Source organism: Haemorhous mexicanus, chromosome 1, assembly GCF_027477595.1.
Source record: "Haemorhous mexicanus isolate bHaeMex1 chromosome 1, bHaeMex1.pri, whole genome shotgun sequence".
Taxonomy (NCBI): domain Eukaryota; kingdom Metazoa; phylum Chordata; class Aves; order Passeriformes; family Fringillidae; genus Haemorhous; species Haemorhous mexicanus.
This window is the reverse complement of record NC_082341.1, coordinates 46,263,347-46,287,859: the sequence shown is the minus strand read 5'-3', so window position 1 is coordinate 46,287,859 and position 24,513 is coordinate 46,263,347. Positions and strand designations below refer to the sequence as shown.

The 24,513-nt window shown below is 35.1% G+C and overlaps 1 protein-coding gene across 4 annotated transcripts in view; it reads right to left on the bottom strand.

Moving 5' to 3' along the window:
• BBS9 (Bardet-Biedl syndrome 9) overlaps positions 1-24,513 on the bottom strand; it is a 288,879-nt gene that overhangs the window by 130,429 nt on the left and 133,937 nt on the right. For all 4 annotated transcript variants that reach the window (XM_059848492.1, XM_059848478.1, XM_059848470.1 and 1 more), the window contains one exon: positions 13,264-13,486. In XM_059848492.1, coding sequence (XP_059704475.1) covers positions 13,264-13,486 — 223 coding nt within the window. The remainder of the gene's footprint in view (positions 1-13,263; positions 13,487-24,513) is intronic.

The window sequence follows — 24,513 nt, the reverse complement described above, 5'->3', positions numbered from 1 at the left end:
TCTAGTTACAAGAAACCTGCTCCATTTTAGAGAAAATAAAACCAAGTAATTCATATCTATTTAAACAGATTTTAAGATTGGAAAGTCTGATCATTCAACAAGATTTTACCCTGAAATGTCCTCCACAAATCCCTATATGTAATTCAAGCATTCATTTATTTATAAGCTGGTTTCAAGAATGTCACCAGCAATTATTCTCACTTAAAAAACCCTCAGTTTTGACTGAAAAGTTTATTTGAAAAAAGTGCTAGAAGAAACACATGCCTATCAATACTCTGATAAAGTTTTAAGATAATTACAAAAGATTTCTCAATGCAGCCATAAAATTTAATATAGTTTAGCACCACATAATTTACATTAAAAAGGTTGTTCATAATATTTATTACCTGTAGCTGCACTATTTCTGCTCACCCATCCATTTGAATTGAAGCATCCTTCATCATCCATATACATCAGACCTTCTCTTTGATCTCAAATGGTAAATTTAAAGGCTGAGTAAATGTTCTTTGAAACACAGAGTGTGGCACAGCTGTTTATTGTTACATTGAAGACAGTAAGTCATTAAAATTGAAACGCAATTAAAACAGGGGAACATCCCCCTAATCATTTCCCAACTTTGAAGTAATACCCTTTTTGGTGATATCTCTAATTTACAGTTAACTAGTTTTCTTAAAGTGGAATAAGTCAAGCTTTGGTTCGGGTCAGAATTTAAAAAGTACATCCTTCATCAAAAGACAGAGAGCTCCTGGCAAAGCACCCTGCTGTGGTATTTGCACTTAGAACATGCAGCAAACGCCCACCAGATATGCAGCCTACCATGATAATCATATGAAACTCATCAAGCCTGCAGTGTTCACCAGTTTGCTGAAGGCTTTTACAATCCTAAAAAGAAAAACTTCAGCATTATGTAGCTAAATACACATTAGTTTTTAATTAGTTCTTTAGCAATATTCTAATTAGTAGAGGGTAAGCTAAGTCTTTGCCTCAAAGTGTAACTGAATGTAAACAAAACCTTAATGATTCAAGTTTATGAACCCCATCCTTTTGCATCCTTGTTATCATCAGTCTTTGTGCTTCAGCCAGGACACAACTAGGAAAAAAAGCATTATTTTTAAAAAAATTTTTAATCTGCCAGAGTCATGAAGCACCATATATGCTTGATTTGATGACATTTTCCAGTTCAGCTACCAGATCAAAGTTTTAGGGATGAGCAAGTCCAAATAAACACAGGGGCAAGAGAAACATGAATTTATGGACCTTCACTTACGATGCGAACATCAGCTGAGCCACTGACGCCAGGCTCATGAATAGACATAACAACTGACTGCTCACAAAAAGCAGAACAGTCCTAAACATGCTCTCATTCTTTAAAATTCCAGAAAAATAAAAAAAAATCTGCAAATTTAATACTGATGATACACAGCTTTGTAACAATGTCAGGCATTTAGATTCAAGAAGATGCTGCCCTTTTCCTCCCTAAGAAAAATACATCAAGACCATGGGGGTGCAATTCACAACGTAGCTACTGAGGAACATTGACTGTCATTCACAACCCAGGATGCTGCCTTAAAATGGCACTATTGATTCCTTAGGCTGAAATGCAAGGGTATGAGCAATGCTGGCCAAGGCACTGGCTGTGTCTCATGCTCTCTAAAACCCAGCATGTCCAATCACATCTACCTCCAAGTCTGGGATCCAGCCACCCAGAGGCACTGAAAACCGCCCTACATCACCAGATGGAGCTGGCTGGGTAACATGTTCCCTGAAGTTCAAGAGCTCTCTCTCAAATTAGTGCACTTAACCTCATGGAATAATTATTTAATTGCAGTGTAGCTTTCCACAGCAGAAAAGAAAAAGAAAAAAAGGGGAAAAAAATTTAAAAAAAAAAAAAAAACCACCAAAACAAAAAGAGCAATCATTTATCAGTACAGACATCTGTGGCTCTCTGAAACTCACAACCCAAGAAAATTTTTGCTGAAATTATATTCAAATTGCAGTTTAAAGCTTTGTTATCATACAGTTACACATTTTAAGAACAATCTTCTAGTACAGTTTGTCATGCTTAGACTAAGACCCAAGGAAATTTCAGATTCAAATGTTAAAGTCACCCTTTTACCTGAAGTTAAAAGACCTTTAAAACTTTTTTCTTTTTTTGTTCCAAAAAAGCACTGGGAACTTTCCTGTATGCAACTCAAAACCAGCTGTACTTTGCAAGTAAAAACTTTCCAAGTGCCTGGCTCTCTGCAGATTTTTGGCAAATCTGTTTGAAAAATTGAAAAGTGGGGGCCTGAGCCAAAGCTTACTGAAGTCTATGGAAAAACTCCCACAGATTTCATCAGGATTTGGATTAGGCTCTGAAAAAGTCTGAAGTAATTGAAAAATCAGTTCTGCATGTATAAAATATGAAATTTTCACTAGGTTTAGATTTATTGGACTCCTTTATGGTACTGTGGAAGAGCAAATACACTGTAAATGGTGTTAGTGATGTACATATAGTTTTACCCTGTTAATTCACCACAGAGTTCCATAGACTCATACATGTTACTTACACTACATGTACACTACATTCCTACATAATAGAAATTATGAAATAAATCTCACATATACAAACCCCTCCATTTTAAAGTGACTTAAATATTAGGGAAAAAAAAAGCATTAACATCTTTATTGTTCAAGTGTTTTTTTGTTTTTTTTTTTTAACTGAAGACCAAACATTCACCTAATTTTTTTTAACTGAAGATTAAACAGACCTTCAAAAGCTGTAAGACAAATTCAGTTATAACATATATAAAGAAATAATTATGCAAATAACTATCTCATTCTGCCCTTGCTTAGGGCAGTTTATAATAATGCAACACCAGCAATTTCAGCAAAGGTGCACCTAATTTACAGCAACATAAGAGAATTTGGTTTACTCAACCTAAATGTGCCAAAAAAGCAAGAATAGCAAATGAAAAATAAATGGATTGTGCTACCTGAAATAATAGTCACAATATCTCCTGATGTATAAGCAGCTGCATCTCTGCTGACTGAAGGATGCTACTGCCCATCAGAAGAAAGTGAATAAGTCATTACACTTGACATATCCTGCTTCATTCATCTGTATCATCTCTCTACTTATAACTACTTGTGGATGGATAATTTGCCATGGTTAAACTTAAGAAAGGTAGACAACCCCTGTAATTTTTTGGTGGTCTTGTCCAGATAGGGATTGCAAAGGAAAAGTAATGTCATGCAAACTGCAGAGCTAATTATGGCCTTCAAATGCCTGCAGCTCATGTACAAATATCAGCACACTTCATCATATAAGCTGCTCTCATAGACTGTCCTTCAAATATCACAGGAAACAAAAGCTTAGAGGAAGCAAGAAACCTGGTAAGTGGAAATCCAAAGACTAACTAGACATACAAGACTGAGTCTTCATTAATACCATACCTTAAATAAAATTATTATGCTACATTATTAAAGTTTGCCTTTATTTTTTTTTAATGACAATATTTGCAGCCTCTTAAAATAACTATTCAGGTTTAAGCTTTACTTTTTTTTACCTGCTATTACTGAATCTTCTGAAATGGAAGGCCAGAGACTGCACACTTTTCTCTATTAGCAATATTTTTTCCATAGTTTTGAACAATTACCTTATTAATGCAGATTTTAGAAGTTTATTTTTGCTTGTGGTCTCTAAAGGTTTCAAACAACATAGAAAATAAAGTCCAGTGACAAGCAGGATCATTAAGGGAAATTTTTTCAACTGACAATTATTTTCACCAAAAGCTTACCTCAATATTATGAATCATTTGTGACCACTTATACCTAAGTAGGACACATTAAAATTTAATTTCAACACAAAGAGCCAGCAATAGAATCGTGCACACCAAGGCACTAATGTGTTGATCCGAACTGTACTTAGCTGAGGCAAGTTGGAATTGCAATACTGCCAACGAAATTTCACAGAACCACAAATGAATGAATCCCAAATCTCAAGAGGGATTTCTTTTTTATTCATTATGCATGACATTTTCCTCTTTAAATTATTCATTTTTTAAAAAATGTTATTGCTTTAGCCTTCTTAACCTTTGTACTCCTTTCCCCTGTGGTTTTTGCCAGCTGTAATATCAATTGAGGAGGGAAGATGTTCTAAACAACATTATAAAAACCTTTTCACAACCCTACAAAAAAATGTGTCTTGTTACTCTTCCATCTTATTTTTCCCCTTTTCACAACGCTGGAATTTGGATTGCCCTGAGGAAAAAAAAAAAAGGCTTGTATTTTCTATCAGTGCTTTCATTTCAATTTTAAAAAATATTCGAATGCTTTACCATTATTTATATAATCCCTGAAAATTAACCACTTGGGGAAATAGCATTTGAGTCCTGCAGGGTGATGAAAGTTGACCAAGTGAATTAAAATTAGAGACCACCTCAGACATTGTTCCCTACTTTCTTCCCATGTCTGACATTCAGACTTCCCGTTTTCAGTGTGCTCACCTGAACCAAGACAAATGATGTAAGAACAGGCTGCAATGTGTTGTTAGGCTCACCACAATCTCCTAATATGTATTTTAATGGTAAAACACCTAAAAAAAAGTGCACGACAAGACTGGAAGGCATATTTGAACTCTGTATTACAGTATGACCTTAGGAACATCACTTATCTCCTACATAGTTCAATTTTCCTTTCCACACAAATAAATGACCAAAATTACTAAAACAATAGAAATAAAAGTTCTAAAGAGCTAATGAAGTTACAACAGAAAGAAATTACAGAGTAAAGATCCACATCAGAGAGCCAAGCAATCAAGTTTCTGGCTCCACTAAACTGTTCTTAAGCTTTTCTTCGGGAACCACAAAAACTTGTTGTAAGCTCTCCCAAAATTCTCCCTAATGACTTGCTACTCCCCTTCCTTTTCACTAAATCAGCTTTATGGGACAAGGGACATATTTTAGTCTCAAAACCAGAACCCAAACAGTTAGTTTAGAATGTTTGATATATTACTATTCACTTATTTTAGGCTTTTATATCAAGGTAGAACTGTCCGTGAACAGCTGATAATTTTCGGAAGAAATATTTTCAACACAAAGAACTAGAAGTTGAATTAAAGCTGCAGCATTGTAGCATGTTCCATTATATACTATATCATATCTCATTGTTAGCTTGCCCAAGGCAATTTAACAGGAGCACACGACAATGCCAAGAGCTGCAAGAGTCAGAGCAACTTCTCTGCACTTATCATTCTTATGTGATTACCATTGCAATTAGATGGAGAGAAGAAAGTTATGCTTAAACTGGCACAACAGTTCAGCCATGCAGAGCTACATAAATTGGACACAGAAGCACACAATGATTGCACTGTTTATGGATTTAGTCTCTGTTACGTCTTTGTCAAACCTTGTAAAAATCTCCCTGCCTGATAGATCCAGACTGGTACCACAGGATTTTCCCTGCAGTTACTGCTTTGGGAGCCCCAGATCGACAGCTGACCAGGAAAAGATCTTCCTACCCTTTTGTTGCCACCTCTCCCTGTTGGACTCATTTACTCTCTTGGGTGGCTAATGATGGGGGTACTTGCTCCAGCTGTCACAGTGAAAGGACTCTGCATGGAGTTGCATGGACATCAAAGGGCACAGGATGGAGAAGGAAACCAGTGAAGCCAATTGTAGAGAGGAGAAATACAGAAAACAAGTGAGGAAAACCAGAGGGGGGAAAAAATGAATCAGAGCCATACAGGTAGCCTTACTAGAAGGAAGAAATAAAAGGAGAAGACAGTACACATTTTACCAAATGTATGTTTACCTTAAGGCAGTATGAAAAATATGGGAATTTCAAAGAGACTTATACAGTGATGATAGATCTGGTTTGGTTTCAATACAAGTAGTACACAACTTTGCAACCTGCAAACATACATTAACTTCCAAAACAGGTAAATACAAGTTTGAGCACTTAAGAAACTGAAGAATAATGAATACAGTACTTCAGTAATACATAGCTATACTTTATATACATAAATAAATTTAGCCAGCAAATGTAAAAAATTCTTACTGTCTTTCTATTTAAGTGAGGAGTTCCGTTTTATATTACACATTAAAAAAATAATTTTTCCCCGACTGTAAACAACCCACTTCCCAGGAAAATCCATAAAGTTATTTAATTGACCAACCTGTATGATTTTAAGGAAGTTAGAAAAGATGAGTTAGAGTTTGCCTTACAACAGTTAAAGTCACTTAATGTCAATTTCATATTTAAGGGCCTGTGCCAAGAAATCTATAGGAATTAATTGACACATTATAATGTCCTTTGGGTAGTAAAAGCTTTCAGGTACATTTAAGAAAAAAGTCCTTAGCAAAGTGATTTTCAATGAGAAATAAGCACTATGACTAAGGTTTAGATTTCCTGAATTCAGAGATACTTACCAAAGTCCTTTAGACACTTTTGGAAATGCTACTTGAACAGAAGCAGGTAGGGAAGAGTGGAAACAGGTGAAGGATACTATGATAAAGGTGGGTAAAATGCTGAATCTTATTTGGTCAATGACCACCAGCTTCATCAGTCAGCACTGACCAGTGCTCAGGTCTACAAAATCCTCTCAAGTACTTTCAACAACTCTTGTGAATACTCTTCGTTGCATAGGTTTATTAAGCAGTCCTAAAAATCTTTATGAATACCCAATATATTAAAACTAAAACAAGAAAAAAATCTAAAAACATTATTTTAAGGGCTACTAAAGGAAAAATTAAAAAGAAGTTCAATATTTTATTCCTACAGAAAATATATGGAAAATATCTTAAGTGAGAATCATACTTCATTATGGACCATGGTCTTCTGCAGAAATAAACAGCACTGGACATGTGTCACATCAGTGAAAAACAACCCATATCTTTAGACACTTCTTTGCACCACCATGAGGGGCTACACAAAACTGACAATGCATCATGGTCTCAAGTTCACAATATGTAAATTACAGGAAAAGATTTTAAACCATGCCCTGTTAGCCTCACATCATTTTTATAAGTATCTGCTGGAGGTTCAAAAGCATTGTCTGGGCCTCATGGCCAACTTGGTATCTGTGCCTTCTTCAGGCTATTTGAAATTCCAACTACATGATTCTAATTTCTCCAGGGGAAAAAAAGTTATTGTAATTGCTACCAAGATAACATTACAAACACAGACTGGAACCTGTGTGAGTACAAATGGAAGCCGCTACATTTTTCAAGATATTCTGAATTTAAGTCTCTTAATGCTGGAGGACTTGACTTATACTGCATGTTCTCTTCCACTAACGACCAATGAAGAATTCATAATTAAGGGTGTAAGAGAGGAATTTGCAACTATGAAAATCCCATTTCTTCAGATCAAACTATTACTAGTCTTTCTTCAGATACACTCAGTGTATTAAGAACTTGCAGCAATATTTATGGTCCAATTCTCATATATAAATTAATATTACTCTCCCAGGATCTCAAATCCACATGTTTTTCCAATTAGTACTAACATTCTCCCCAAGTTTAATAGCATGTAAACAGAGAGTTCCTTAAGGAATATGACACATGCTGTTTCATCCCAGTATTCCAGTGAGGAAAACAGCTTTCAAAGGGGCAGAATTCACTCATAAATACCACCACAAGATTTTGAAAACAGGTTTTTATAAGCTTATGCAAGGAAAAGAAACCCTAGAAAAATTTGTCTTCTAAAATATGAATATAGATTCTGGGTGCATATATATACTTAATGTGGTAAAGAACATTGCATTTACCCATTCACAATCTAAATGGAAGAACCATTATTATATAAAATAAAATTATAATCAACTTGATAAATTAAAAACCTAGGAAAACAAAGCATCTAGTCAAGTAAACACCACCATGCTGATTCTGTATAAATACAGAATGGGAAACATCTGGTTAGGAAACAAATTTGTAGAAAAGGGTCTTGAAATTAAATAGGGCAGAGTGCAATACAATATAATTCCTGCACAGACTAAAAGAAAAGTATTCCATTTTGGTAAGCAAAGAATAAGACTGAAAAACATTCATATAAAGAATGCTAGCATTTTGTCATAATTAGTAGAAAAGTTACTAGAGGAATATAGTAGAAAAGTTACTAGAGGAATGTACTAAAAACATTCCCAAAGTTTCAAACAATTAAAGAACATTATTAACTACCAGCTCCACTTTCAATATTCACAATAAAACACACTGATTTGCAGGAAAAATCAAACATATCAAACATTAGGAAAACCTTCCAACAAGGACACTAAACTACTATAACAGCTATCAAGATATTGTTCAAGGTGTTTATGAGTTCAGGTAAACTCTGTCATTGATGTTCTGAATCCCTTAACTCCATTGCAACACAAAGGGAAAAACTATATGGGCAGTCATCTTGCCTTCTAGCTCTAACTTAATATAGCTTACAAATATTACACTTGCACAAAACTATTTATAAGTCCTATTTCAAAATACTCATCCTTTTTATTATAATTTCAGTTCTATGGATTCAGCCGTCTGGGCAGATGACAGTCTTTGGCATTCTACAGATTTCAGTGATGGAGGTCATTAATTGACTTTCCGGTTAAATAATATTTTTTCTACTACTCCAGTTATACTTAACTATGTGAGTAAATCATGCTAAAACACAGTACAATGACCTCCTAATGAAGCCAAGAGATAAAAAATACTGAAGTCAAGTTAAAAAAACAAGGCAGAAGAAAAAGGACGCTCTAAAAATAATAAAGTCCTTATTTAAATTTAAAAATGCTTGCTTGAACAAAGCCTCAAACTGATACAGGCACTGTTTGCACATCACATCAGGAACTATTACAGGAAAAGCAGGATAGCATTCTAGTCAAAGATTAACAGAGCTTCCCAAAATATGGGTGAAGCAATATTGTAAACAGACCTCCAATCAGACTGACATCTAAACAAGTCTTCAAACAACCACACAATATGCATCAAGATTTTAAAAGCAATCCTGCACAACACACAGATATTATAAGAAACCATTAAAAGCTACAGAATTAACTCACTGCAGGTCATCAGGATTTATGCTATAAATTCTCACACCCATTAAACTCAATACATGACAATGTGGGTGGTCTACAGCACCTTTCCAAGCACTTCCCTGGCACTGACCCACACTTTGGTTGGCATCACGCCCTTAACCCCTCACCGTTCCTCTCATCCAGCCACTTCTGTGTTGCCAAAGGCAACACAGTACAAGATATAGCCTGATGTGGTTTACAACTATAATCATATTTAGCCAATGATTCTGATTAAATTTTAATCACCCATATAAGAACATCTTACATACTGGAAAACTATCATGTCCCTACTGAAATTTCTCTTTTTCCCTCAGAAGAAACAAAACTGAACTCTATTCAATTTATCTAGGTTTTCCTTAAATTGTGCTCCCCGTGAATTCTACTCATAAAGAATAGAAATAATCATATCTCCTCATTAAAAGCCATATGACTACAACCCAATGTTGGAACTCACCTTTAGTGGAAACATATTGCTGTCTTTAAATCAGCTGATGGTCCAGTATAACCCCACAAGCCTATCTTGTGGTAATAGTGCTTACGGAATTATTTCTCAAATTTTAGTTTGTCAGATTACTACTTGCTAGAGTCCTTGGCGCTTGCTTCAACTGAAAATTGTCTTAATAACTTTAGATCCTCCTCTAATTTATCAAGATCAGCATTATTGCTCTCACAATATGCCTCAAACTACTGCAAGCTTGTTGCAAAGCCACAATTTTAACATTCATGCCCATATTCCATCAGTGAAGCTATTAAAGAAAATAGCGAACAAAACTAAAAGAGACTATGGTCTACCTCTAACAAATAATCTTGGATTAACTACAAATATTGACAACCACTTTTGAAGGCATCTTTCAAATAGTTACGCACTTCAAGATAATCACCAGCTTTTCAATGTGGCTTCAGGCAATTTCTCTAGATTTCAGGGTACACCATCTTGAATGTATTAAATATAACTCCTAGAAACTGAGCCTACTGCTACAGTGCTGCAATACTAGAAAAGTACTAGGCATTTTCAAAGAAATTTTTTAAGTTGGTTACTATGGAAAAAGGGGTTTTCATCATTAAGAAAAAGAATGACCTTAAGAAAAAGCGGTATTGAACAAAATCCTCAAGCTAACGCTGATGATCCTACTCAATAGTTATGGGACCATCTTTGGCTTGGAGCTTAAACATCCTGAAGAACTTTCCCCTACATTACCATGCAGTATTGCACCATAAATCCTCAGATACAAATACAATTCTCAGTCACCCTCTCCACATATGGTTCTACCTCGTTCTCCCCTACCTATTCCAGTTCTCTCCTTTAAGGGCTGGGAAAAGGAGTTTCTCTATTTTCCAGGCATTATCAAAGAGCTCTTGACTCAACAGCACAGGTATTTGGTATACTGGTTTCCCTTTATAATAAGGCACCCTTCTCGATTTCTTCCATGTGTAGAGACAGCAGATACTATAAATCCTCAGATACAAATACATCACCATAAATCCTCAGATACAAATACAATTCTCAGTCACCCTCTCCACATATGGTTCTACCTCGTTCTCCCCTACCTATTCCAGTTCTCTCCTTTAAGGGCTGGGAAAAGGAGTTTCTCTATTTTCCAGGCATTATCAAAGAGCTCTTGACTCAACAGCACAGGTATTTGGTATACTGGTTTCCCTTTATAATAAGGCACCCTTCTCGATTTCTTCCATGTGTAGAGACAGCAGATACTATAAATCCTCAGATACAAATACATCACCATAAATCCTCAGATACAAATACAATTCTCAGTCACCCTCTCCACATATGGTTCTACCTCGTTCTCCCCTACCTATTCCAGTTCTCTCCTTTAAGGGCTGGGAAAAGGAGTTTCTCTATTTTCCAGGCATTATCAAAGAGCTCTTGACTCAACAGCACAGGTATTTGGTATACTGGTTTCCCTTTATAATAAGGCACCCTTCTCGATTTCTTCCATGTGTAGAGACAGCAGATACTTTTAGCTGGACTCAAAAGTGAGTAAATTTTTTTTTATTATCCACATTAATGGCACTGTTTTCATATTGCAGGAGTGGTCTTGAGCACAAGAATTCATTTATTTTAGTAAATCTAACCAGGCAAATGAATTCCAGGAATGTACCTAGAACACTCCAACTGCTAATGAAGAACCAGTACAGGCACAGAGCTAGTTCTGAAACAAAGACGAGATACAAATCATGTTGCCAGCCTCAACTCCTTCTGCCTGCAGATCTACTTCTAACAGACCACATTACTTGCCAAGGTAGAGATGGCCAGAGAAAACCTGAAAAGTTGACAAGACAAACATATTTTAAAAGTGTCAGAAAAACCTTTATTCTTAAAAAGAAGTTCAAAGTTTTCTCAGTCCATTCAAAGACAAAACACACAGTTTCAAATCACCCAGCCTATACTGCTGGAGGGTAGCTACTTAAATACTATGCTATCCTGAGCATTTGACAGAAGCATTTCTCTCTAATGAGCTTCTCATTAATTAACATTTTTTAGTTTCAACCTCTTTCAAAAATTATATTCTTTCAACAGTTAATGAGTAAATGCAAAGACTATAAAGAGCGGTATTTCTTCTAGTTTGTTTATAATACTTACAAATTTTATTCCTTTCCTAACAGACTCATAATCTAATTGCATAGTTCCTTGAACTCAATAACACTAGTCACCTAAATAGGAAGAATTGAATTTCCTTATTAAATCAATTCACCTTATTAGCTAAGGTGGAAAAAGTTGAACTGCAGCTATTCACACCTTTTCAAAATTCTTCGAAGAAAAAACAATGGTTATATAATCAAAGTTCAACAAATTAAATGCCCTTCGCATGTATTTTAGCCTTGCAAAGAAATACTACCAGAAATTTGTAAAGCCAATATGATACTTAATCTGCCTCACTTCCTTACTTCACACGACTGAGTCTGGTTCCAGATATGGCAACAGTATAACACTAAAGTAAATTAATATATGTTGATAGAATTTCTACCACTGCATAGTCTGCAGCTGTTTTACCAGATCATTTATAGTGGCACGCGCAAAGGAGGGCTGCACATAACAAGGACTTTTGAGTTGTTGAAACATTGTACAGACCATTCATATTCTATTAAACAAGAATTTAATTATTCTTCAGAAGGTAAGAAAGCAAAATACTGATAATCAAGATACTGGCCTAACATAACTCCAATCTTTATCAAAAACAATATCCTTGAAGCCAACAAAATAAACTCCCATTTTTAAGCATGATGTATATATAAAATACAAACTTTTCCTTACATATGTAGAGACTGCTGTAGGAGAAAGCAGGCACTGAGGTCAAAAACCATAGTGATATTATGGTTTAGGAGATTATGAAGCTGAACAAGCAGCCAATCCAGATTTGGAGCAGTAAGATGGGGAAAAAAAATACTTGTTTCCAAGTCACCAGGAGTATCTGATTTTTACTAAGTCTGTTTATCTCACCAGAGGAAAACAGCAGGAAGAAAATGTCTTGCAACAGTACAAAGATGCTAAACTTCAGACTCTACAAAAACAAGTATAACTTGGCTCCCACTATTACTAAAAAGTCAGAATACAGAAAAGGACATTAATAAAATTTCCTTAAAAATAGTAATTCCATGACATTCATGTAAATTATTGTGAAATCTTGCTTACATTCTTATTCTGTATGGGAAATATTACTCAATACATACTCAAATTAGTTTCATCTTCAATTTCATGCTTTCTGTGAGATACCACCCCGTCAACTAGTACTTTCTAAAGTCGCAGTTTTGTTTTATTTAGCGTTATTACTACATCATTATTTTTCATATGGATATGCCATAAAGCCACTAATACAAATATATTAATTTCTTTATCAAGAAAACAGGAATTTTCACTCCTTTTTCCATCACATTAGAAACATACACATGCACACATCCAATTGAAAAGTGCAAAGAAATAAGTGATAAGAATTTTCAGCATAACAATGACCATCTGTGTTTCATTTGCTACATTACTGTGCATACTGTGTAAGAGCAACATTAAGTGTTGAACAGAATGAGAAAAAAACTTCAGACTTGAAATTATCTTATTATCCAAGTCATTCTACTTGCCAGTGACACCAACAGTGGTTGGTTTCCACCACCAATGGAAAACAAACTGTCACAAAAATAAAACATGCAAAATTTTTAGTTTTAATATGCAAATAAATACTTTGGATTCTGAACATTCATGAACTTCATGTCTTTACCTGGCATGACAGCAGCTGGCTGAGTGGCCGAGTCGGTACTCAGTGAAAGGCGACCGCCTTTGGCCAATCTATCACAGAAGAGGGTGATGTTTTTCTTCAGTCTACTGGTATCTTTGGGCATGGACAACTGGCTGCTTAGAGTCAGGGCCTGCTCCTTGGAGCTCTTTGACAAACAAGTTCTTAACAAGTAAGAGACTGCAGCATCCACAGTTTCTTCCCAACCCTGCATTAGAGAAAAGGAAATTAAATAAAATCAGGTGAACTGCAATATGATACGCCATATTAAAAATAATGTAACAAATCATGGATTGAGAATTTTCAAAATATACTGGTACATCATATATGGTTTTGGGGTTAATGAGTGTCATGAAAACCTAACTTCAACTTGTACACGCAAAAGCTGAAAAAATAAACTTGTTCCAATATTGAGGTAAACAGAGAAATCTATTTTCATTAATAACAACTTATAGACAGTATGTGATAGAACAGTTAAATTCAGTTATTGCATTAAAAACTGAAAACTAGAAGTTCTTGGTTGTGACTCTTGAAACTAAGAGCAGAATGGAGATGTAAATAAAAGCATAATATGTAGTGTATAATATGAGGATGATGAGACATCAAGGCCAGGAAAAAATATGTATCCAATTATACATTCCTTGGAATCACAAAGATTTGCATAATATGCCAATAGCAGAGAACATCATGACTGCAACACAAAGGTACAAATATTCAGTACCCATTTATTAGATCAATTAACCTTAAGTTACGAGCACACGTGTGTCAGTGCTGTGATGAACAGGGACTTGGATTTCATCGGAGTGTCAAGCTGTAAATACTTATGAAAAGACCAGCTTAGTAATCACTTCCAGTTAAAACAAAGAAATTACACTCAGTAAAAGCAAGAAAGTTTCTTTTCAATAGGCCCCTTGAATAGCTCATTTAAAAGTTAGCTTTGAGTCTGTAATCTATACTGTGGTTTTCAGCAACACAAACAAATCAAAGGCATTCCCTTCAGTAAGAATTCTGGATAGAAGTCCTACTATTCGTGACAAGGTTATTAGGTCAGTGCGTAAAATCTAATATATGATACCTATCTCATTTTTGTAGTATGACACGCAGATTGACTCCTCTTGATGTATTCTGGAATCTTAAATTACATTCTAATGAGCCTATGTGATTAATCCATAGCATCTATAATTAATGAATTGCAAGACAGTCACAAAGCTTTCTCATGTCTTTTCATGACCATCTTACAAAGCTTGGATAGAGTTAGCAACTAATATAAAGGGCTTTGTGGCCTGCTAACTTCATGACTCACAACATCTCTTACTATTCAGCCACCTGGAAGCAAGTTCCATGTATGTGCTGCCTACATGAACAGCAAAGTATATTTAACCACTGTAGTATTAGCGTCTGCTCTCTCAATGCTCCTGATTGGCTGTGATTTATTTTGGCAAGTTTAGTGACTTCAGGAGTTCTGACATGACAATCTGGAATCACCCAGCTCTACTTACTCCTAAACTAGAGAAGGTAACACCAAGCTTGCTCTTTTATGAAGCAAGTACTCAGAAAACTCATGTATCCAGCGGTAGTTAATACAAACTCAGAATCTTCTCATTTTTAAGCACTTTCTCATTATGTGTTCTACTTGATAGAAAATGCTAAGCTGAACAGCAAAATTGCCTACATATACAAATTTCCATGACTCAGAGTAATGTTTGAAAGAATGACCAATGTCAACACTGCCATAGCCCACTGAGCAAATAAGGTTAATGGATTTCTTCAATTAAATACGTCATGGCTTTTGTGAAGGACACTACTTTTATCACAGAAAATCAAAGGCCACCTTCCTGATCTTGTTAAATTCCTAAGAACAGATCCAGGGCCAATGCTTACTAGTGGTCAAGTACACCAGTGAGACCACACAGTCATATGCACTTCATCCTTGTCCAAACATTCTCTATACTGAGTGTCCTGGAAATATGATGTGTGTGTGTATATAACATATTTACATTTTGTAGAAGAACAGGATCGCCTAGTGAGGTTTTCTTAGTCAGCATTTGCCTTTCTGACTTCAGAAAAATAACATTAGCCTATTACCTTATCTGGATTTGCCCCCCATAAAAAAATCCATAAACTAGAACAAAAACTACATAAATCAGAAAAATCATGCCAATCAATCGATCAATGCTGTAGTAGCTAAACGTTTTTCAAATATTCTAGAAAGAGTCCATTAGAATGCAATGCATCCAGCGACCTGTGATGGTGACAGGAAATCATCCATTCTGCAGCCAATTTAAAGAGGTTAATGAGCTGGTAAATGCTGTCTACATTCCCACATACTGGGCAATGAAATTTAATATGTACAAAGCACCAAAAACAGCCAAGCCAGCCACTCCTAATTATACTACAAATCATGAAAAATAAGAACAACATAAACATAGGAATCTTGAATTTCACTAAAAGACAAAGAAACACAAGATTAACTGCTGTCAGCATACAGTAGCTCAGAAGCTGGCCAATATGTCTCTCAAAATAAGTTGTAAAAATGCAGGCAAAAGCATTTAAATAAAAGCACCGACTTACAAGCTAACAAAAGTCAGGAAATTAAAAGTGGCTAGTATTCTGTCCTTGGCTCACACAGGTATGTTTTACTTTATACCACAGCCTTAACATTTTCCAACCCTTGTTCTTGTATTTCATTTCCATGTAAAACTGGCTTCTCAGTAGACCATAAAACTATCTTCTCCAATTCAAGGTCTGTTGACCTAGTAAGTCCAGTCAAATCCAAAGCAGCCTTTATGATTAATGAAAGAGTACACAAAGGCTACCTCTAAATGAAAAAAGACTTGTTGGAAAACAAGTTAAGGTGATTTTGTACAACTAAGAATTAATGGCTGCAAAAAAGACTGCATTTGTCAGCAATTTTTATTGGTGCAAGGGGAGAACTGAAGGAACAAGAAAAATTCTTCACATGTTTAAAAAGCTGAGAGATGTTTGAAAATGAAAGTATTCTCATATATAGCCCATACTGCAGAATGTTTCTACTGCTACAGTTGTAATATTCACTAATGGCTTTCTGTGTAATATTCTGGATATTTAAGGACCAAAAGGAACACCTTTAACAGGAGTGTGATGCCAGTAATTCATCATTCCATGACCAGCGAGCGTTGTCTTGACTGCGACAATAAATGCCAGTCAAGAATCACAGAAAGAGGCATTATTAAATCATCCAAAATCTTCATGTAATTGAAATAGATAAGAAAGATATTTAATTCATCCACTTTACTTTTTCACTGGGAAAGGCTGGGCTTCATGTTTTGCATATATACATTATTATTATTTTTCTCTTTTAGGTAATAGGCAGAGATTGGCACTTTCTTTAAACCAAATCAAATACACTGCAGGAGTCTGAAGATCAAATTCAGACTTGTAATACTAGCATGGCTAATATTATATTAGTACGTATCATTAGTGTTCTGTACAAATTGCCACAAAGGATCCTCAGATGTCATGACATACCTGAGTGTCACCATAATTATACATTCAAACTCACTTTGGCATAAGGCTTCATCCAGAGTACCTTGTTTGTAGCCTGATACATTCCACTCCCCAAGAGTTTAGCTGGTCAAAAGCAAGGTCAACTAGACATAGACAGGGACAGGAACTGAGAGAAGAATTTCCATATTGTTCTTGTTAAGACACATAGAACACATATAGGTAGGGGGAAGTCTGATAGGGCTCTGTAGTCAGATTTGGTAGGTTTACTCATATGGTGTACCTTCTTAACACATTTATACAGGTAGTATATTTCAGAGATCTACAAATGAAATCTATTTGTCTTAAGTACAAATAAATCAATCATTCTAATAGCATATCAGTCAAACTTCAACAAGATTCCTAAGTTGCATGCATAAGCCAGACAAGTATTTGATTGTGTACTTTTTACTTTAAAAGCCTTTATCTTTATTAATAATACTCCTAAGGCAACAGCCATTTTCTGAGATGCCTATGATGTAATTTATCCTGGAGTGACAATCAAGGCAGTTCTGAAAGAATTCAAATGCAATGTGAAACATACTGCATAAACTATGCAAAATTGGTGCCAGCCAAATGATGGGAATTCTTACAGCTGTTCACACAAGAATTTGCCTGGCTATATCTTATTTCTTTATTTTAGACACAACAGTGATTTCATCGGCTTTCAAAAATGCTAGAATACTTGGAAGTTCACAATATTAATTATGATCTTGGCATTTATGCTTATCTCAACCACCAGAGGTTTCTGTATCTGAAAGCATTGTTTATGCTAATTCACAAGAAACACCAGCCTCTCAGCACTCTGCTTTTACAGCAATTTAAAAAAAATTATCTTATTCTTACATATACAAACCAGTAATCCACTAATCCATGGCTACTGACCTGGTAGCATTGAACACAGGCATAGACCATCAGCAAACTTGGCTGGGAATTTACTGTGGTACCAGTCTTCCTAACTCATATTCTTCAAGTATATTCTATATTTCTAACTTTTTTGTCTCAAAGAGGAGATAACAGCCACAGAAGCCACAAACTAGGCATGCAGCATCTGCCTGTGCTGTCAGAAAAGGAAATCACAAACCTTCCTTGTTAGTGTCCCTGAAAAATTATGGCTAAAAAAGAATTGATAAAGCCTTCAGGAGACCTTTTGAAAACAATCAGGATAAAAGAAAAGAAAAAGAAAAACCAATAGACTCAACATTTATTTAGCACTCAAAAAAAAAATGCACCAAAATAGTACCAAAGTCCTAATGTATTATATCTGAACAGTGCCAAGACGCTGTTATATTTTTTAAGAAAAGGTTTTCTAAGAAAAAAAATTTCTTCATTGAAGAATTATCTTTGTAACAATATAAAGTCAGTTTTGGTTAACGTAATGCATTAGAATCACCAGTCACAGATTATGTGGAATTTTCTACCATTCACTTTTGCATTAAAAAAAAAAAAAAAAAAAAAAAAAAAAAAAAAAAAAAAAAAAAACCCACCAGAAAAACCAAAGCAAAAGCACCTCCACATATACAAATAACAAAAACCTACCCCTGGGATAAACTAAAAAAAAGGGAACTGGCAAAATCCTACAGACTAATGGAATTCAAATCTGATGAAAATCCAGACAAATGACTCAAGCTTAAATACTTTTCAAATCTACAAGGTGCCTAAGAAGGACATCTGTATTGAGCACACAATAGAAAAATCACAGTTGAAGTTCTTACATTAAACCTGCTCTCTCTATTAATATCTTTTTAAAAATCATTTATGATTCATAATGTTCATAATATTAACTGATTTGATTTAGACTCCTACTGCCACTTAAAGAAATTCAGTTCTAATAGGAATTTGCAGACTGATAAAAACAACATCAAAGTGAGGAAATACTTGAACATCCCATACAAAGTAAGAGACAGAAGAATAAAAAAAAAAAGGGAAGAAAATTAGTATGATATGTAGCTCTAGAAAAATAGTTCAAAACCACAGATGAATCAATTTCAGTTTAAATTATGGAAACCATCCTTACTTGTGAGATGGTACTCTGAAGTCAACCTGTCGCAGCATATGCCACAGCATATGTCACAGTTGAGATGGCCACAATACACAAGAGTATCAGCGTACAATTTCAGAAGGCTTTAAGCAGTCACTCAAACAGAGTAACACCCTACCACATCAGAAGGCTGCAAGCATCTGCCCATACACAGTAAGAACATGCCACTTCAGAAGGCTGCAAGTGTCTGCCCTTCTTGTTCTTCATCAGAACCTTTTATACCATCATCTTTCATGCATTGCACCTGTGTGCCCTCTGTACCCTTTGGTGATTGGTCAGTGCACCTGGGCACCCCATGGCTCACTGCTTTCAATGCTGCTCACCTGACCTACACAGCTGTAGCCCATTGGGGATGAGGCTCGGCCACAGCACCACTCCCAATTACCACAAACTGTGGTAATCAACCACAGTTGATTCTACATCAACCTACTCTGAAGAGCTTTATGGATATTTAAATCTTATTAAGGGTTTGGACTTAGAAAATTTGCCTACTCCAAACAAATTACAATTTACTTGAAACCTAAGAAATAAAAGCCAAACAAGAGACAAAAGAAAATGCAAATCCCAGAGAAGCACAAGGTAACATCTTGATAACTCTGACCACAATATGAGCAATCATGCTCTGTAGGGATCCTAGCACAACAGATATATAAGGTAAAAGCCTAAAAAGTCTGTGAAGAACAACAAATAAAGGACCACAGAAAGGAATCAAGATTGTACAGGAAATGGTATGAGATCTGTTTACAATATTTATCAAACTGGTCCGAGTATAGCAAAACAGATCTGTGCAGAGTTATTTAATATTAAGTATTTATGCCAGCAACTATTTTCCAGCTACTTAAGAACATCTAATTCAAATATTAGTCTCTCACATTTTGAGGTTAATAGACTGCAAAAATCAGATTTAGCAAAAGTCCATTGTGAATAAAGTGGGTTAATTTAAAAGTCTGTCACAGACACGCTCGTAATTACTGCACAGCTGCACTGTAATTGCCAGTCATAACAGAAACAGCAACTTTATCTGTTCAATGTAGAAATATTTATTTAATAGGAACTCTCCAGCAGCATAAACTACTCTCCACAAGAACTTTTCATTTTGAGTCCTACTTGGTAAACATATATTGATAGCCTATGGCAACTTCACCTGAGAAAAATCTCTATGGCAGATTTTTTTCCTGGAAAGCACACTTGTCATTTAAAAGTTTCTCTGGTATTTTTGTCCTCTGAAGTTCAGTTCACAAATGACCAAATGCTTCTTCATTAAATATAAATATAGCTTTTGGAGGATTCTATTCTATGAACACTTAACTTTAAAACAAGACTTGCCAAACTCTCCTTCTATATTGTCTTCAGATATGGAAAGAAAGTTAAAAATTAATATGGCTTAGTAATCAAAATAGTGTTCTTAAAATTGCGTTATAGAATAGGCAGTATTTTCTCTTTTAGGAACAGTTCTCCTAAACTAATCTAATGGAAAAATCAAACTGTAGAATAGCAATATTCAAAGCAGTGGGTGTTTTAGAAATCTAGCAAAGTGAGCAGTACTAAATAAAGGTTCTGAAAGCTGCATGCATGAGGCAGATGACCCCCATCTTCTAAGATTTCAATTTATTTTTCAAGTCAAATTTTGAGCAAAGCCCTGCTCACAGAAGCAAGCTGTAGTTATCAGCAGTTGTAGGGTTTTCTGTATTAATGAAACAACTGGTAACATGATTAAAGAGTGTAAGAAAGCAAAACCTGTAAGAAAGCAAAACTCTGGGTGGGGATCATAGTCATATATTTCTAACACTGCTTAACTCTTAGATGCTTTTGAGATTAGTAATTTACGCTCAAGAAAGTGCATGCTTGACAAAAAAAAATTATATACCAGGATGAATATAGATGATGTTTCCATTAGCTCCTCCATTAAAATTTAACCTCTGTATACTGCAGCCAAATTTCCATATGGGCTGCACCCTTTTGCATTGGGTATTATTCATTTGCACAGAAAGACTTTCAAAATTAGGTTAAAATTAGATTCGAATTAGATCAGTAGATTTCTTCTTGACAAGTAATGAGTCTGTTTTACTCAACTGTTTCTTCAAATTGTCTCATATCTCAAAATTGGAGCAATACAGAGTGTTTCCTGACATCTTGTTTGTTGAGGTTTTTTCCTGGACAACCGTGGTCTTTTAAGAATGGGTAAGAGACAAGGAAAAGGGAATATTTTTTCAAAAGATAAATTTTAACTAATTCTACAGTTATTCATCTAGCAATGCTTATTTGTTGCAATATTAACGCATCCTATCTGAAATACTGAAAGTTCATACACTTCATAATTTTCTGTAGAAACTATTCCCCGGTCCTGAATTTTTGAGAGATTTTTTTCATCTTAATTTTCTTTCTACCTTGACTTCTTATGACCACTGGCCCCTTCTGCGAACTGATGAAAGAAACTCTTGCAAGCACTACATGAATGGAATGGCATGACTTCTTTTGTTGCCAGCTTCAGAAGTCTGTTGTTTTGATTTTTAGCACTGAAATCATCTGACACTTCATTTTATTTTCCTCAATAACTTTTCACCAGTTACTTATGAAAACTGAGGTGCTGTTTGGGTCTTGCAGAGGTTGTCAAATCTGTCTACAGGCAAGAAAACATACCAAGAGTTGTGCATCTTGTTAAAAAGTGCTATACATCCAGCAATATGTCTGCCATACATTAATTTTACAATTAGGATCAGCAAGATAACTTTAAACATGGGGAAAAGGAATCAGACCTTGTTACATTCAGCCTGGAGGAAAAAAGTAGACAAAACATATGCTAAAACAAGGTTATTGAAACTTCTCATTGCATCTCAGCCCATACTCCATCACTGATATTCTTGGAGACAAACAATATCACTGATATCAATATCACTGATATTCTTGGAGACAAACTTTTCATCTTTCACTATATCTCTTATTAGGTTACCAATACAATATGCTATGAAATACTGACAAATGAGATTGTGTTTCCAAAACCTGTGAAATATGGAAGCACACACACTAAAATATATTAGATATGGAAAAAAACCAACTTGTTATAAAGTTTTTTTCCTATTTAAATTCTCACATTACTTTCAATCTACACACCACTATCTTTAAACTCAGTTGTGTTGCTTCAAATTGTGGAATTTCTATTCTCCCAAAATGCACAGGTGAGGATAAAGAGGACAGCAGTAAACTGGACTTGCATTTGAAAGACAACTTTCAAATTTATGCCAGGGGTTTTTTTTCCCTACAACAGTATCTTGAGCAAAGTTCATTAACTCCTCCACTGTTTGTACAGATTTGATTTATAAGCTGTTTTATTTTTGAGGAATCTAAACCATATTTTTTGCTTTATTAAACTTTCACTTACTTAATTTAAAAAGCCAGGAGATGATGAAGGACATAAATTATGCAATCTTTATGTCCCTTTAATCTGGCCTATTTTAATGTAAGTCTCTCACTACCTCTGCAAACATAAGAGAATACTGGTATATCATTCTTAATTTAGGAATTAATACAAAGAACCTTGACATTGACTAAAAGAAAATGAAAAATGAAAAAATGACTGAAAAAATGACTACTCTAAAATCATGGTAAAAAAAAGTGAGGTTTTTTTATGGGATCTTGTAACAAGATGAAAAATTCATGGGATGTCTTCTTTATGATATCCCTATCTACCCATCTCTATCTGTGTGATATGATATCTTTGTAAATTCCAGTAGACAGATTGTACAACAGCACCCCATGTGAACAATAGCTATAGGTTATCTAGTAATGACCAAAAAATGCTACATGATTGCAACTTCGAACCAAGAACAACCATCAACAACTTCAGAAGCAAAAGCAGTCTCACCACAAATAGTTCCCTCCACTTCCCCCAAAAAACAAAGATTAACTTGGTGATTTGATCTTCATTCACCCTCTCAGAAACATTTCTGACCATGAGATCAAAGGGAAATGATGAATTTAGCTTCATACTATTGCCACATGCTCAATATAAACAGAGAGCTTGACAAAATTATTGGGAAGTATGGTTAGATACAACGCTACTAACATAGCACTACAGTAGTTATAATAAAAGTATCATAGTTTTGAACTGATTCCAGACAATCAGAAAGTAAAGCCAACAATAAATATGCAATTTTAATTCTATAAACCCTGTCCTATTAGAAAACATAAAGGTCGTACTCCAGTGATGATGAAACTGATTTGTTTTTTCAGTATATAAGCAATTCAATCAGAATTTTACAATCAATCATAAATCCCGTTACATTTCTAATATACTAGTACAGTACTGATCAATACACAGAATGATAGAATGGTTCAGGTTGGAAGGGACTTTTAGGATCCTCCAGTTCCATAGGCGGGGACACCTTCCACTAGACCAGGTTGCTCAAAGCCCCATCCAAGCTGGCCTTGAAAACTTCCATGGATGGGGGTACACAATCTGTTCCAGTGTATCACCACCCTTCTAGCAAACAATTTTTTCCTATTATCTAATCTAAACCTACCATCCTCCAATTTAAGGCCATTCCCCCTTGACCTAACACTACATGCCCTTGTGAAAAATCCCTCTCTATCCTACTTGTAAACCCTTATACTGGAAGGCTGCATAGCAATAGTCTGAGGATCTTTCAATTAGGACACAATATCAAGGGAATTCTTCACTGACAATAAACTTCTTTAAAAGAAAAAAGAAAAGAAAAGCAAAAGAAAGAGCCACTGATTATATATATTGAGTGTTAAGACCCTTTGCTGAACAACATTTCTGTAATCACTGTAATGCATCACTCTTGTCATTAAGCAGTTTAGATGACAACTGATCTGAACTCCTGGTATGCACAACATACTCAGTAATTACTACTACCCTAAAATGGCTCTTTGTACCTGAACTAGACAGAACACCCTAACAAAGAGAAAGTTTAGAGGTCCCCATCATAATATTACATAAAGAAAGATGTCTGATAACAGAAGCTTATTTAATTTATCAAACAAAGAGTACATCTCTTACAACTGCAGTACTTCACAGGGTACCCAAATTACTTTAAAAGGTGGTGATATATGTTGGAAGCAAACTAATCAAAGCAGAGCACAGTTCTGCCTTGACTAATTTACACCAAGAAATAAGATTCCTAAGTAGGTCTCTGCTTACAACAGAGACAGTGCACTGAAGATTAACTTCAGGATCTCCAATACCAGCAGAAAAAAAAAAACAATGCTCAAGTTAATATTAATTCTCAAAACTTTTTAATTAAAATACATGTGACCAATAGATATGTCAGATTCTCCATTAGCATAAGCTTTTTACCAAGGCTGAATGCTTGTTCTGACCTTTCCCTGATTTTCAGGGAATACAACTAAAGAATACAATTCTTTCTGTCCTTTGAACTTTGACAATTCATAACACATACCAAACCTATTTCTGCACAATTTTGTTTAAATCAATTTTATGCCATCAGGAAGAAATAGAGAAAGCTTTATTTTTTGAAAACCATTACCATTGCCAACCACCAGAAGCAAGCCTGTTAAAAAAATAGAATCCTACTCTCCCTTCTTATTAAACACCAGAAAAAGAGCAAATTATTTAAAAAAATGAAAATACAATTGGGCATAGCTTCTTTTTATAATCTTTTGAAGTGGAAAGCATCAGATAAACATATATT